Source organism: Crinia signifera, chromosome 8 (assembly GCF_055691185.1).
Source record: "Crinia signifera chromosome 8, ASM5569118v1, whole genome shotgun sequence".
NCBI classification, from domain to species: domain Eukaryota; kingdom Metazoa; phylum Chordata; class Amphibia; order Anura; family Myobatrachidae; genus Crinia; species Crinia signifera.
Genome location: NC_139224.1, coordinates 168,802,842 through 168,820,211, shown reverse-complemented (window position 1 = coordinate 168,820,211; position 17,370 = coordinate 168,802,842). Strand labels below are relative to the sequence as shown.

At 45.9% G+C, this 17,370-nt stretch overlaps 1 protein-coding gene across 9 annotated transcripts in view; it reads right to left on the bottom strand.

Moving 5' to 3' along the window:
* The window catches only part of LRRC7 (leucine rich repeat containing 7), a 281,010-nt gene that overhangs the window by 139,281 nt on the left and 124,359 nt on the right, over positions 1-17,370 (bottom strand). For all 9 annotated transcript variants that reach the window (XM_083157737.1, XM_083157731.1, XM_083157733.1 and 6 more), the window contains one exon: positions 2,844-3,046. In XM_083157737.1, the coding sequence (XP_083013863.1) occupies positions 2,844-3,046 (203 nt within the window). The remainder of the gene's footprint in view (positions 1-2,843; positions 3,047-17,370) is intronic.

Here is a 17,370-nt window from a genome sequence, read left to right as displayed (position 1 = left end):
AACATCAGCTAAAAATGCCGGCGCCGCTCACAGCGACTGTTCTTTTTTGGGGTGCAATATTTAACTAAACTGCAATCAGCTGACTTGGCTGCATCTGTACTGATTTATACTTAAAGAACAGCCGCTGTGAGCGATGTCGGCATTTTTAGAGGATATTTTGAGGATCTCTCACAGCAATGTTGGCACTCAAAGGGTTAATAACACATTTTTACTAACAGCATGGTACCCTCCTTCCTTACACCAGCACAATATACACCTTCCTTACACCATCACGGTACCCTCCTTCCTTACACCAGCACAGTACCCTCCTTCCTTACACCATCACGGTACCCTCCTTCCTTACACCAGCACAATATACACCTTTCTTACACCAGCACAGTACCCTCCTTCCTTACACCAGCACAATACACTCCTTCCTTACACCAGCACAGTACCCTCCTTCCTTACACCAGCACGGTACCCTCCTTCCTTACACCAGCACGGTACCCTCCTTCCTTACACCAGCACAGTACCCTCCTTCCTTACACCAGCACAATATACACCTTTCTTACACCAGCACAGTACCCTCCTTCCTTACACCAGCACAATACACTCCTTCCTTACACCAGCACAGTACCCTCCTTCCTTACACCAGCACGGTACCCTCCTTCCTTACACCAGCACGGTACCCTCCTTCCTTACACCAGCACAGTACCCTCCTTCCTTACACCAGCACAATATACACCTTTCTTACACCAGCACAGTACCCTCCTTCCTTACACCAGCACAATACACTCCTTCCTTACACCAGCACAGTACCCTCCTTCCTTACACCAGCACGGTACCCTCCTTCCTTACACCAGCACGGTACCCTCCTTCCTTACACCAGCACAGTACCCTCCTTCCTTACACCAGCACAGTACCCTCCTTCCTTACACCAGCACAGTACCCTCCTTCCTTACACCAGCACAGTACCCTCCTTCCTTACACCATCACTGTACCCTCCTTCCTTACACCAGCACAGTACCCTCCTTCCTTACACCAGCACAGTACCCTCCTTCCTTACACCATCACTGTACCCTCCTTCCTTACACCAGCACAGTACCCTCCTTCCTTACACCAGCACAGTACCCTCCTTCCTTACACCAGCACGGTACCCTCCTTCCTTACACCAGCACGGTACCCTCCTTCCTTACACCAGCACGGTACCCTCCTTCCTTACACCAGCACGGTACCCTCCTTCCTTACACCAGCACAGTACCCTCCTTCCTTACACCAGCACAGTACCCTCCTTCCTTACACCATCACAGTGCCCTCCTTCCTTACACCAGCACAGTACCCTCCTTCCTTACACCAGCACAATACACTCCTTCCTTACACCAGCACAGTACCCTCCTTCTTTACACCAGCACAGTACCCTCCTCCCTTACACCAGCACAGTGCCCTCCTTCCTTACACCAGCACAATACACTCCTTCTGTAAACCAGCACAGTACCCTCCTTCCTTACACCAGCACAGTACACTCCTTCCTTACACCAGCACGGTACCCTCCTTCTCGGTGGCACCCCCCCCCCCTCCCCCAGATCATGGCGCCCTAGACAGCCGCCTAATGGTAGAGCCAGAAGGGTGGAGTACAGAAGGAAGGAGGGCCCTGCTTGTGGGTGCTTACAGGTGTATAAGGGAGGGGCAGGCGGACAGGTGTGAAGCAGAGAGAACATTGGAGCAAGTGCGCAGGAGTTGGAACCGGAACCCCTCCCCACGTGCGACTGCCTATGCTTCAGATCCCTGTTTCTGCAGGGCGTTAATGTGAGTCTGTACCCTGAACTGGGGCATACAGTGGGGAAATATCTGACTACAAAGGCTGATTTATTACAGTGTGCTAGAGAACCTTTCATCGGACTGACGGAGCAATTAAGATTAAACCCGAAATGATGCATATTGTGGCGAGATTCTTGAGCTGGTTAAATAAATGGAAGTCCGACACATCATTATTTGTCTGATCCCAGCAGCATCTCAATTATCTTTCATGGTCAGACAGCAACCAAAATAGCCAACTTCAAAGCACAGAGACCCACTCCGGAGAATGCAATTGCTAATAAAAATGCATTAAACTTCGGGAAGGAAACAATCAGGAGAGAAGATAAGAAATGCCGCTGAAAATATAAATAGTTGGAAACACTCATTCGTATGCGTCGTCATGTAATGTGGTTATAGAGGCTGAGATATATCTCGCCATTCTCTGCACGGAATTATTAGAAGACTTGGAAAACTCTTATAAACACATCCGGCGTCTGGTACTCTGGTGACCCGTTTGTGTCCTGGTCATTCCGATTGGCGATGGTGCTCTTCTATCCAGGGAAATGACTGCACCCTGGGCCACGTTATTTTATATTTTTCGGAAATAGCAGGATTTGAGTATTCAATCCCTGCCGTTTTCACAAGGGAATTAGCTGGAATTCGCATCTGCATTCGTGGAAAAGGCCGCTACATTATTCAAAATAGTGGCCATTTCTGTGGAAAAAGACTTCATGGAGCCAATCTTTACAGATTATTTCTAAAAATCGGGGGAAAAAAAACAAATTGACTAATAGGACAGGGCTGCCATCAGAAATTCTGAAGAAATAGGTAGGGCCCCCCTTCCGTTTCTCAGACACCTGGAATGCACTACTCAAACTCTACATTGCTTCAAGGGAAATGTGAACTTTGTTTATGACAAATTATACTTTATAAACTCCAGTCCTCGTCCCCCTTTCTGTCTTGGCCTGGGACTGAAGTCCCCGAAGCCCCCCCTGATGGCTGCCCTGGATGTCGTAATACCATCTAGATCCTATATAGTTTCATGAAAAGGGGAATACTGTGGATACCTTGGGTAGTTCTTCAATTTGGTTGGCATCGAGATAAAGTTCCTCCAATGTTCTCTCAAAGCTGAACACCTCCTTTGGCACCTGCTGTAGGCTGCAGTGGGAATAATCCAACACCGATATTATCTCCTCTTCGCCTCGAAAACATCTGCATGGGACAAGCCGGCCGATGATCTTCCGCTTGGTCGTCATCTCCAGGCACTGCACTGAAATACACAATATGGGATGTTGTTACTCTACAGAGAAACGTCAGCGTGTTCTACTGCACTCAAGACTCATGCACGCATTTCGCTCTTAGTGCGCATTTCAGGGCTCATTCTCAAATGGGAACAAGCAAAAAAACAGCAAGTAACTTTGAACCTGGACAAACCATGTTACAATGTATATACATTTATTGCTTTTGAATGCAGGTAAATACTGCCTGCTTTTGCATGTAGCCTGGACAGGTTTATTCTTACACTGCAATTTAGGGGAAACGCCCCTGTCACAGACCCACCGTCCGTGACTGGGGTTCACTTTGGACACTCGGGTCCCCTCTTTGAGGTACATTGCCACCAGCCAATGCCTGATTTTAGCAATTTGAATCTGCGCAAGGAAGCGGCTTGGCTCGCACCTGACCACACAATACAGTATAAAATGGTAACGTTGTAGCGTTTCTCTTCTTTGGCTTACAGGTCCTAAGAATCAAAAAATCAGAACAGGGATTATGTATTATTTATTCCTATAAATACTACAGAGCTTTAGTGATAAAAAATGGTTACAAGATATTACAATGATTTTAAAAGCGCACACAAGATAAATGCAATTCAGAAATTAAAGGGAATAAAAAAATGACAGAACTGTATCTTACACCCAAGTACTCATTCTGTAGTGGGGGGGTCTCCATCTGAATCAAACGGGTTGCTTCTAGCTATATGCTGTTCCCCCAAGAAGTACCAACAGGGATATTGACAAGAGGGACAGTTATACTTGCAGGCTTCCCTAACACTATAAAAACCCATCCGGATGACCCCCACAAACACTGGCTTCCTGTCAACGGGCAGCAGTTAAAAATGACGCTGAATTTTTTTGCAGGATGGCCTCACGCATGGTTACTATGATCCGTACACATGCGCAGTCCCGCGATAATCGGCCGGCCTGCAATTTTGCAGCCGTCCGATCAGTTCAGAAGGAATATACCCCTTTTGTCCACCTCTGAATCCATCCCACTGTCTGATAATCGGGCAATAAAGCAATCAGTGTATCTATTAAGCAGAAATATGTAGAATAATCTCCAGTTGCACAGATAAATGCGTTTAGCACCATCTCAAACTAAGGACGGATGAGATTATTATTCTCCTACTTTACGCTGCAGTAGAAGAGATTCATTATGTATTACATTACGGAATCAGCTATAAAATGTCATTCCACTTAGCAATTTACTTTCCATAAATTAAGCCTGCTATAAAAATTCAATCTTATACCTAAAGAAGCATTTTGTAATTGCTACCTGATTACACATATACGGCGTGCGTTCATCTACATGACACATTTGCCTGTTTTCCAGACATAATTTGACAGTTTTTTAATTCCCATAATTACTGAATAGGTGTAAATCTAATTGTTAACTGGTTTACTGAAACCAACTAACCCCTCCCCCAACCAGCCCCCTATATTTCAGACACCGGACCGCTGCTGTAATAAACGTGACAGTATATTTACCATACCCTCCAACATGACCCATTCCATTAGGTACAAAATGCTCTGTTTCTGGACTTCCCTGTCAGTGGCAGTTGCAGCTGTCAGGCTGCAGCACAGTCCAATATTCAAAAAGGGGAGCCACACCTAATGCCACTCCAAACATCACTGTACTGGACTTACTGGCAGTTGATGTGACCCCCCCTCTTTGAATACTGGACTGTGCTAGAGTCCAAGCTCTGTAACTGCCACTGGCAGGGAAGTCCAGGAACAGAGCATTTTGTACCTAATGGAATGGGTCATGTTGGAGGGTATGTATTTACTACCAACCACCAACCCAGGACAGCGGGCTGGGAGGGGTGTGGGGTCGCAAGCGGCACAATTTTCATATGGGAATGCCCAGCGTTCTCATGAGAATGCTGGCCATTCTCATGCTAATGAGGATATGATGCGGGTGCGGGAGGCAGGCAGCTGACATGACCGGATGTCAGCTGCCCACCCAATTCCTTCCCAGCGTGCACGCATATGTAAGTGACTTGAGAGTCACTTTTAAATGTGTGCACCTTCCACATCTTTCGATGGTCTGCGACCATCAAAAGATGTGGGAGGTTCTCCCTGCCCTGCGGATGGATGTTACTATGTCCATTCGCAAGCCCCTGCGAGCGAGTCGCCCTTTGCGAATGAGTGGCCCCAGGCAACCATTCGCAAGGCAGGGTTTGGTGGACTCGCAAGGATACGAATTTGCTGCCTTGCGAATCAACCAGAATAACCCCCAATGTGCATGATGAAAGTGATGCCTGGGCAATACATTCCAAATGCAATCTCTAGATAAAAAATAAACTATTGTTTTGAACTTGTGTGTTTAACAAAAGATTACTAAATTAAATTGTTTAGTTCTCCCATGCTAGCAGCAGCATAAACTGAGCTAAGAAGACACAGATCACTAGAGACAGAAAAGTTGTATTCTCTACTGTGAGCAAACAGCAGTGGCTGATGGGGCCTGGACAGCAGTAATGATTCCTTGATGGAACCCTGGCTGCAGTGACGAATCCAAATAAGCAGGGGATTTCATTTATAATGCAGGGCATCAGGAGATCAGAGATGCAAAGGGGATTCTCCTGCAGGATCTGGGAGGGTAGCCAACTACGAGACAGACACATACAGCATATTACAACCAATGATTTCCAGTTTTCTCGGTATGGTGCAAAATGTTCCAGTGGTAAAGCAGAGCACGATTAAACATAAGCTACAGTATTAAGTAAGCTGCCACCTCCGTATGGAGCAGTAGGTGCTGGTGCCGCCGACTCAGAGGTGGTGCTGAATCTCACCCGGCAGTGACACAATCATCGCCTTTGCAACATTAATGAAAAGAATGCAGAAGGTTCAGTATAACAGGGGCTTGTGCAAGAGGTGTGGATTTAATCACCGATAGCTCTAATCATGAGATTTTGGCCTTCCTCTCCTCACATCTACTAACATCCAACTCTGTGCTGCAATTATGACCTTGACAAGCCAATATAATGAGCTTGGAGTTAGAAACGTGATTTATATTCCAATTTATTTGCCATGATGTTCATTCTGATAACTGCAAAATCCGTGCAATATGTGGTCAGGCAGGGTATTAAAGAACTAGGTATTTCAGTGATAATGCATGAAAGCAAACATTAAGTGGGTTACGGGCATGAACCAGGGCATACCTGTAGGACAGAAATCATCCACAAGGGGGCACATTCCCTTGTAAGAAATGTTCCCCTAGGCCAGTGATAATAAAGTTACAGCATACTTGCCTACCTGACCCTCTCCATGCGGGAGAAAATGCTCTGTCCCTGGACTTCCCTAGATAATGTATGATTGCCAGCACCTGTGGTGACACCTTTCTTATCAATTACCTAGCTCTCCACAGGTGATGGCAATCCTACATTATCTAGGGAAGTCCAGGGACAGAGCATTTTCTCCCGCATGGAGAGGGTCAGGTAGGCAAGCAGGAGTTACAGTATCAGAAATATTACTCATTCAGTAAACTAATGGTGTTGGCTGTTCAGGTGACGTGGATAGTGGGAGTATAAAAAGGTCGGAGGACGCGTACCGCCGCCCCACGTGGGCTCGCTATGCTCGCCACGCTTCGGGTTCACTTTTATAGTGGGGGGGGGGGGGGTGGCGTGGGGGTGCATTTCACATTGTAAGCACCCATTAGGGTGCTTATACAATGTTTAATCGCGTTGCATCGCATTGTATGCTATGTACAATGTCATACAATTTTAAAAATGTATGACATTGTACAGCATCGCGCGATATCGCGTCGCATCGCATACTATCGCATGCCTTATGGTGTGCTATGCGATGGGTGCCGCCAAAATACACAAGTACCTGTATCGGCCTCAGTACATTCAGCTCTGAGATGTTTCTTTTACGAAGAAGAGTAGACTAAGATCTCCTGAGCTAGCTGACCGAAAAATGCCACCGGTCAATGGGAGGCTCCTCTTCCCCCTCTCCCCCAGGCCATTATGGGAGCAGAAATCAATGGGGACATGGATAAATATCATGAGACACAAACATAGCTTACAGGCGGAGCCTTCTTCAGCTAGCCATCTCTAGATAGCCATGGTGATCCATGGCTCACCAAGGCCTATTGTTCTCAGCTGCAATACAATACATAGAACAATACAGTAGGGGATTAGCATAGGATTAAATCCGACCGCTCTAGCTCACTTAGTCCTATTAAAGGGCCAGATGAGGATGGCTCTATCTGTAGGTCGACATGGACTATAGGCTGACAGGGTCTTTAGGTTGACATGAAAAAGGTCGACATGGTTTTTAAAAGAATTTTTTTTTAAATGTTGGTTTTATTCTCCCTCCACTAGGACGTTCCTGAAGCATGGTGAGCAAAGCGAGGGGATGAGGGGACGCGGTACTCTTATACAGTGTCCATTTCACCATGTCGACCTTTTCCAAGTCAACCTAAAACCCATGTCGACCTATTGTCTATGTCAACCTAAGCCAACCTTTTAAAGTTGTCGACCTATGGCCTGTCAACCTAAGGGTGTTGACCCAATGTATGTTGACCTACTTTTGGTCAATCCAATAACCAATACCCGGTGTAAACCCATTCGTAAGGGAACCATTGAGGGTTTCACTTACTGATGGTCACCCCTACTTTAATGTTCCGTGAATTTCATGCCAATCGGCGTCCAGGGCGTGGTTCCCCAGGACCTACATGTCCCAACACCCAGGAGAATAAAGAAATAAAAAATATTTGATAGCTCTGTATCATCGCTGGTGGGAAACCATCTGGTTCTTCCCCTGGTTAAAGTAGTTACCATTGGTCATAGACCATCGATGATTTGAAAACATCAGTGGTCACTGGCCATCTTGGAAGACTGGGTGATCACGGATCACAGCGCAGCACTTGGTTCCTACTGTGACACGAAGCTGTGCGATATTATACTATTTATAAACACGTCAATCACTTTCCTGCTTTGCTTGAGCCTCATTCAGACCCAAATATTGCCTCTTTTTATGTGTGTTATTATTTGCTAGGTTTGCATCGCTGCCTTCACAAATAATACAATAAAAAACATCACATAAAGTCCTTTAAATGATTGACCACTGACAGTTACTGGTCTGGGGATGCAGCTATTTATCCTGCGGAGGAGAGAGGATGCGGTTACTGTGCATCAATGTATCAAGGTTATTGCTCAGGGACGACACTGCCGCTGAAACTCAGACACAGACATGCTAAATAAATTCATTTTTAAACAGCACTTTCCATTAGTCTTTTCAGCCGTCCGTCTGTGCTGCGGTGATCGTTTAGGTTATCCAATGCAATATTAAGCGTGTATCCAGAATAACTGTGCATTATCCGCTATGGTAACTAAGACTACGGGCCTGCAGCGCCGGAATCTTCTACCGGTCTTCCTTTCTCTTTGCATTTTTCTAGTCACCCCTTTTTACCTCCCAGCCATTGCCCAGGAACGCCCCATACATTTCTGTTACCATGCCACCAAATCTGTACTGCTACACACCATGAACGTGCCAGGTCTGGCTTATGGGTGTTATTCTGGTTGACAAGCAAAGCTGCAAAATGCACAGCTTTGCATGTAATTTTAACATCCACCGCCCACACGCTGCCCGAAGGCCCACCCCCCCACCCCCAGCACACCGCGTTCCCCCACACGTGTGTGAATGGATGGTTAGAATGAACATCCATTCACAGTTTGCATGCGGGGAGGAAATCATTTGATGATCGCCAATGTAAGACACCTCTATGGTACGAGTGCCCTGTGCAGAAGTGGGTGGGCAGCTGCCCGCCCCTGCGCCATCGGGAAATCGCCATGGGAACACCCAGCATTTTCATGGGAACACCCATGAAATGATGGGCATTCCCATGGGTGCAGCCCATGGACGACGCCCCCCACCTGCACTGCAAGGTGCAAACAGGATGGCGAACAAGCAGTTTGCCGTGCCCGCTCGCCCAAAGGGGCTGCATATGCTTACCATCGCTCCCCTGCAGGAACACGCCTGGGACTGCGAGGACGAGAATAATGTCCTATGTCCCTGATGGCGAATTTTAACAACCCCTGGCGAATCCCGGGGGATGGCGGCAGGCAGGGAGATGGAAGTGTCCCTGCCTACGCTGGAATTTGTGGGGGGGAAGGAGGGCTCCCGTGGACACAGGCAGCAACAGCTGCCCCCCCGGAGAGCTGGCAGGGGACGCGGGTGGGGAGCTGCTGCACTGCTCCCGCTCGTGCATATGTAATGAGCGGGACCGATGTGAAGTGATTATATGAATATGTAATGAGCGGCTCCTGGCCCCCTGCTGGCTTATGTGTAAAAAAACAAAAAATAAATGTATATATTCATGTGCATCACGGCACATGAATAAAAATAGCATGCCCCTTCACAGGAAAAAATTACTGATTTTTTTGACACCAAATAAAAAAACCCTATATTTTAAAAAGATAACATTCCAGTTCACCTTAAAAAGATGGCGATTGCTACACGGTGAATCACGGCGAATCACAGTGAAAAACCCATTGGAAAACAGCAGGGAATTGTGGCGACTAACAGACAGCGAATTGGCCACCATTCACTGTTCGCAGTCGACAAATTTTGAGCATTGAAAAGGGCAAATCACTTTATCAGGCAAAATATATGCCGTGGAGCATGAAAATAGCACAAATTTGCTGGAAAAAGCGGCGAATCAGTGGCATTGAATTCTGCCCACAGACTGCACACACTGGGGAATCATTACATCAGGACAGGCCAACCTGTGGCTCTCCAGATGTTGTGAAACTACTAATCCCAGCATGCCTTGACACAGTTTTAACACTCCCTTATTGCAAAACTGTGGCATGGCATGATGGGATTTGTAGTTTGACAACATCTGGCGAGCCACAGGTCGGCCAGGCCTGTGTTACATGGTGAGCGGTTCGGGAATAGATATACAGCTAATTACAGGCCTGTGATATTTTTGTGTATTTCACACTGGCAGGGCGGAGTATAACTGACCGCGGGACTCCAAATATCAGCAGCGATGAATTACGTCCTATGTCTAAAATGAAACATAGGGAAAACGTAATGTCTAAAATATATTAGATATACAGTATTATATATTGCACATGTCAAAATATTGGGGGCTTAGGGGTTGATGCTCCATGTATGAAAAGTGCCAATTTCTGGCATCCAAAGATGAGGCATCAGATCAACATTGAAACCACTGCGCCAGCCATCAGAGTAACCTTAAGGTAACCCAGAATGGCCGGCACATTCCCACTACTAAGGCCAGTAAATCTGTATTACAAAATGCAATAATCCCCATTGTTCATCTCTGCATGAGTAGCTACAGCGGTATAGTGACACGTGCGCAATGCGGCTCCAGCGCAGTTACAAACAGAAACATTGAAATGCCACAAACACATTGGTCCAATGTCCATCTATGAATAAGCCCCTGGGGTTGTCCATCTATGAATTAGCCCCTGGGGTTGTCCATCTATGAATTAGCCCCTGGGGTTGTCCATCTATGAATTAGCCCCTGGGGTTGTCCATCTATGAATTAGTCCCTTGGGTTTGTCCATCTATGAATTAGTCCCTTGGGTTTGTCCATCTATGAATAAGCCCCTGGGGTTGTCCATCTATGAATTAGCGCCTGGGGTTGTCCATCTATGAATTAGCCCCTGGGGTTGTCCATCTATGAGTTAGCCCCTGGGGTTGTCCATCTATGAATTAGCCCCTGGGGTTGTCCATCTATGAATTAGTCCCTTGGGTTTGTCCATCTATGAATTAGTCCCTTGGGTTTGTCCATCTATGAATAAGCCCCTGGGGTTGTCCATCTATGAATTAGTCCCTTGGGTTTGTCCATCTATGAATTAGTCCCTTGGGGTTGTCCATCTATGAATTAGCCCCTGGGGTTGTCCATCTATGAGTTAGCCCCTGGGGTTGTCCATCTATGAATTAGCCCCTGGGGTTGTCCATCTATGAGTTAGCCCCTGGGGTTGTCCATCTATGAATTAGCCCCTGGGGTTGTCCATCTATGAGTTAGCCCCTGGGGTTGTCCATCTATGAGTTAGCCCCTGGGGTTGTCCATCTAGGAATTAGCCCCTGGGGTTGTGCATCTATGATTAGCCTCTGGGGTTGTCCATCTATGAATTAGCCCCTGGGGTTGTCCATCTATGAATTAGCCCCTGGGGTTGTCCATCTATGAATTAGCCCCTGGGGTTGTCCATCAATGAGTTAGCCCCTGGGGTTGTCCATCTATGAATTAGTCCCTTGGGTTTGTCCATCTATGAATAAGCCCCTGGGGTTGTCCATCTATGAATTAGCTCCTGGGGTAGTTTATCTATGAATTAGCCCCTGGGGTTGTCCATCTATGAATTAGCCCCTGGGGTTGTCCATCTATGAATTAGCTCCTGGGGTTGTCCATCTATGAATGAGTCCCTTGGGGTTGTCCATCTATGAATGAGTCCCTTGGGGTTGTCCATCTATGAATGAGTCCCTTGGGGTTGTCCATCTATGAATTAGCCCCTAGGGTTGTCCATCTATGAATTAGTCCCTTGGGTTTGACCATCTATGAATTAGTCCCTTGGGTTTGTCCATCTAGGAATTAGCCCCTGGGGTTGTCCATCTTTGAATTAGCCCCTGGGGTTGTCCATCTATGAATTAGCCCTAGGATTGTCCATCTATGAATTAGCCCTTGGGTTGTCCATCTATGAATTAGCATTCATTGATAGAGCGATGATAATTGCAATCCTACGCCAAAATAACCAGCCAGTAAGTCAGAGAACAGTATTCAGGTCACTGGGGAGCTTACAATCTTTTTTTTTTGTGCAATTTTGCAATACAAAACCATGGTGGGTAGGGATGGTTATTGCCAATCGATGATTCACAATCATCAATGGTTTATGGTCGGTTCAGAGTAATTTTGCTATCGATGGCCAGGGGACCAAATGGTTTCCCTCCATCAATGACTCAACAGAACCAAATATTTTTTTAGATCTATTTTTCCCAAGGTACCGGGACACAGAGCGTAGCTCCACCCCTGACACCCATGAAGCCCCACCTCCTGGTCCTGATTGACATAGTTAAAGCCATAAATGGTCACCCATCTCATAGTCTGCTACGATTGATGGTCGGTTACACTATCGCCATCGATGGCAACCATCGATGGCAACCATCAAGGATGACGGCGCTGATGGCCATCCCTATGTTGGGGCATGGGACTTTGTATCCATCTACTCAAAGACAGAAGGCCCAAGGAGGGGAAAAGATAATTAGGTCACCCTTGCCAAAGCTCAGTGTGCCCTAGAATACCTGGCCACAAAAGACCCCATAGAGGGCAAGGTCTTCAGGGTTCCCTCAAGTCACCCCTCTCTCCCTCAGGTCACCCCTTTAGCTGAAGCTTTCTCCTGGAGAATAGAGAAAACTGAAGGAAATAGCTTCCCATAATCAGGGTCTTCAGAACCCCACAATCTGATTGAGCCCCTAGTAACCGATCCAGGGGAGACACTTGCAAATAAAGAACCCACAAGCTCCGCTGAGTTAGTATGACGCTCAGAGACGGCACAGCGGGGTCTACACCCATTTACAGCTAGGAATTCTTTTAGCTGCAATGTCGATATAATTAATTTTCTCAAAGTCAGTGGGTTGCCAACAAAACCTTCCCATTAATGTACATTAATTATCTCTTAAACTTTAATGGGTCATTTGTAATGACAACAACATAATCTGCATAGAGACAAATGCCTGATGGGAAATTTCTGGATGCTTTTACAGGTAGCACACAAGTGCGGGGAGCATGTACTAACACTTGAGATAAGAAATGAGCTCAGGTACCCCCCTCCCCCTGCACCCCCTTCTCTGTACCCCAAGGTGCAGAAGTGTGTTCCTGATGTAATTGAGGCCTACAGAGTATATTTACAGGCTTAGGCAGATGAGAGCTGCAACAATTACTGTACAGTAGTGAATAAAACAAGACTTGGTAATAACAGGCAGACAGACAGAGGGCATTGAGAGATAATCAGTGAAACCCATTTCAGCACCGTGGACAGCATCCGAGACGCCCCAAACACATGTACAGTATCACTCAATCTAAACTAAAACCATCGCCAACCAGAAAGTGTTTAATATGACGGGATGCGGTCATTTGTTCTACAGCATGGTGGTCGACAGTCATTAGGTCAACACCATTAGGTCAACATGGGTCTAGGTCGACATAGGAAAAGGTCAACATGGTTCTAGGTCAAAAGGTTATTAGTTCAACATGTCTTTAGTTCGACAGGTCATTAGTTCAACATTGTCTAGGTCAACAGTCAAAAGGTCAACATGGGGTTTTTCCACTGTGTTTTTGACCCGACATGTGCCGACAGGCGGTATTTAAAGCCCTACCATCCACTAGGACGTGGTGGGAGAATAAAATAGTGTGCCGAGCGCAGCGAGGGGATGCGGTGCACTTTAAACTGTGTCCATGTCGACTGTGTTGACATTCAGGTCAAAATACAGTGAAAACCCCCATGTCGACCTTTTGACTGTCGACCTAAACATTGTCGAACTAATGACCTGTCGAACTAACAACCTGTCGAACTAATGACCTGTCGAACTAACAACCTGTCGAACTAACAAACTGTCGAACTAATGACCTTTCAACCTTTTCCCATGTTGACCTTTTCCCATGTCGACCTAATGCCTGTCGACCATCATGCTGTACACCAAATGATCCAAACCCAATATGACAGTATCTACAAGGGTCATTTGGGGGTAATTCAGTCCTGCGTATAATCGGAGCCTAGCGTGCAGGTGAACGCCGCCACGCCAAACGCACGCCCCCAGCCACCTGAATCCCTGCGTATGCTGCAAGGGGACTTGTGCGCTTACACATCCGCTCGTAAGCCCCCGCACAGGAATAATTATTTGATGGTTACTCACTATCAAATGACTTTTTCTCTGTGCGCAGCCGAAGGACAGCCCAGGACGTATTCTTCAGCTACACGGTCCTCTCTGAATTGGGGGCCGGTGCTGACGTCATGTGAGGTCAGCCACCCAGCCGAGCAGGCAGGGGAACACCTGCGTTCCCTCAGGGCCCACCAAGCATTTCTGTGGACGCGCCCACTGTTATTGTGTGTTTTTTTGTGATGTCCACCCTGGAATGCCCCCTGCCTGTCAGTCATGCAGCGAGCGCCCCGGCGATTCAAAATATTGCCGAAAGCACTCACAGCGGGGGGACTGCACATGCACTGTATCAGTATGTATTATATTCCTCTGTGTTATGATTGCCCCCCACCCACTATGTAAACCAATGACAGCCCCAGTGTGAAAAGCGATACGGCGAATGGTTTGAGAGCATGACCATAATAAAACTGAGGCCTGGTTGAGTGGATCACGGGCAAAGTTTGGTGGATTAGGAGATTACAAGAGATTACTTTGGCAGATGGAGGAGTGCCGCTATATTGCACTGTGCGATTTAAAGTGCATCTAAGTCGCAATGTGATGCGACACAGATGCACCTGGAGACTGCTCTGATTAATATGTGACACTAGCACAGTATACGTGAGTCTGTATATATAGCACAACAGAACTCGGTCACTGCATTGCACATGACTCAGCCCAGACTCCTGGTGCATCCGAGTCACAACGCATTGTGTGATAATCTGCTGCCAATATTAGCATCAATTATGGCTTAAATTAGGCTTGGAGGCGAGGACTACTTTATTATCATCTAGTCTGTTTATACAGGGTGGGGCTTTATTGTAGATATTTAGTAAATCCTCCCCATAGTATTGTTACTGCATTCTATAATTATATTGCTTTGTGAGTCCTCAGCACAAATGCTAATAGGTAGAGTCTATGGACCGATGGCTGTTACTGTAAGTTTTCCCTGAAGTTCTTGCTAATGTTACCGTGCAGGATTCCTCAGATTGTGTCTCCTCGTCTCTATGTTTACAGATACTGATTTCCTGAACACTATGAATAAATGTATGTAATGTGTCTGATTGTTTCTGTCCTATCACCTCCATCCTTTCCATCATGGAAGCTGGACACGTTTATGTCTTGGGAGGGAGATGATGTCAAATCTTCGAAAGAGATAAAGTTGCAATGTTGCGCTAAACTGACAGTATCAAAATTTCAATTTAAAAAGATAGTGTACATTTATTAATACATTAGACACAATAAAATGATTAAAAGAGTTATGAAAGAAATTGGAAAAGTACAATATTATATAATAATATATATATATATATTAATATATATATATATATATATATAAATAATATATATATATATATATATATATATAAATAATATAATATATATATAATATAATATATATTATTATTATTATTATTATTAATAATATATTTAATATAATAATATTATTATTATTAATATATATATATTATTATTTATATTATATTGTGTATATATATATATATATATATATATATATATTATTATTATATTAATATATATATATTATTATATAATACTTTATACTTATATATATATATATATATAAATATATATATATATATATATACTCTGTATATATTTGTTTCTATATAGGGACTGACACTCCCTTTTTTTGGTTGCCACTGGATAAAGCCACACATACAGGCGCCCCAACAGATACTTAAGCACCTGTTTTTAAAACATTGTCAACAGCGACCAATTAATTTCATTCTGCCGGAATAATAACAGCTACAATCTGATTGGTAGATACAGGCAACTTCTTCTTTTAATGCCCCATACACACTAAATGTGACTGATATTGGTGGCTGCGGGGACCTGGTGTAACCCATAAACCTCAATGCGCCTTTCCTGAACCGTTGGCAGTGCCATTCTGTCGACCAGATGTGTAGATTGGCACCAATGATCAGAGATATTAATATTCATTTTGGGGATATTAAGCATGTTAAAATCCCTGATTCTGCAATTACTGCCGGTATTGGGGAATCAGGATTTTTATGCATCTTTAATATTCCCGATAGCCAGATGGAACCATCAGGGGGTTGGGGGATTGTCCCAATACAAAGCTGGTGTATGGACACCATTATTTACTTCCACTGATGTAGATAATTCACCTTATGCAGGGTCACTGAGTTTCCAGCATCAGATATACATAGACCAGTGGCGTAGCTAGAAATTTTTCTCCCCCTCCCCAAAAAAATTGCCCAAGAAGGGGAGAGGCAATGGACTACGGTCACCGCTGGGTGAGCTGACAGGTGACCCAGGCAGCAGTGAGCGCTGAGCTGGTCCTGCTCCGTGCATATCTAATGAGCGGAGACCCAGTGCAGTGCATATTTAATGAGCTGGTCCCCGACCCTCTCATTACATATGCACGGGGTGGGGACCTGCTCATTCAATATGCACTGGACTGGGTCCCCGTTTATTAGATATGTACAGGGAGTGACCAGCTCAGCGCTCACTGCTGGGGTGTGGCTTAATTTAAGGGGTGTGACTTAATTTAAGGCATGTGGCCTAGTTAGAAGGGGTGTGGTCTAGCAACCTGCATGACCAGACATTGATTACCGTCAGAATGGTCATTGTCCTCACACGCTTAAGTTGGTGGGCTGAAGGCCACATTGTGACATAAAAGCATAATGGCACACACAGTCAGTGGCGTAACTATAGTCCCGCAGCCCCCGCGGTGGCGGGGAGGCGCTAAGAAGGTGTGGGCTTCTGTCGGGTCCCGGATCCTGTCCTCCCTCTCCTTACCCCGTTGCCGCCGCCTCTAACCGGGACATGCAAATCTGTCGGGTCCCTGGCTCTTCCGGCTCTGGCTGCTTATAAAAAGTGACACTCGGAAAATGGCTGCCCCCATAATGCAGACAGTTTTTGAGGATGCTAGATGAGGAGGTAGCAGCTAGAGCCGGGAGAGCCGGGGACCCGACAGATCTGCGTGTCCGGGTTAGAGGCGACGGCAACGGGGAAAGAAGGGCAGGAGCCGGGACCCGATAGAAGCGCGTCCGAGTGTCACTTTTTATTAGCAGCCGGAGCGCCGCGGACCCGACAGATCTGTGTGTCCGGGTTAGAGGCGGCGGCAATGGGGTAAGGAGGGTGTTAACTTTTCTGGGGGGGGGGGTTTAACTTATGGGGGGGCACCCAGAATTCCCGGCGGGGGCTCCATATACAGTATGTAGTTACGCCACTGCACACAGTGACCCAGTACGCCTCAAAAATCAAGCCCAAACTATGACAGGCTACTTAAAGCAATATACATGGCTTATGGTTTATCCATAATGCCCATTACACATTATGCCCCACAAAACATATTGGCAATTACACAATATGCCCCACACCGTAATGCCAATTACACATTATGCCGTACACCGTGACGCTCATTACAAATTATGCTCCACACCGT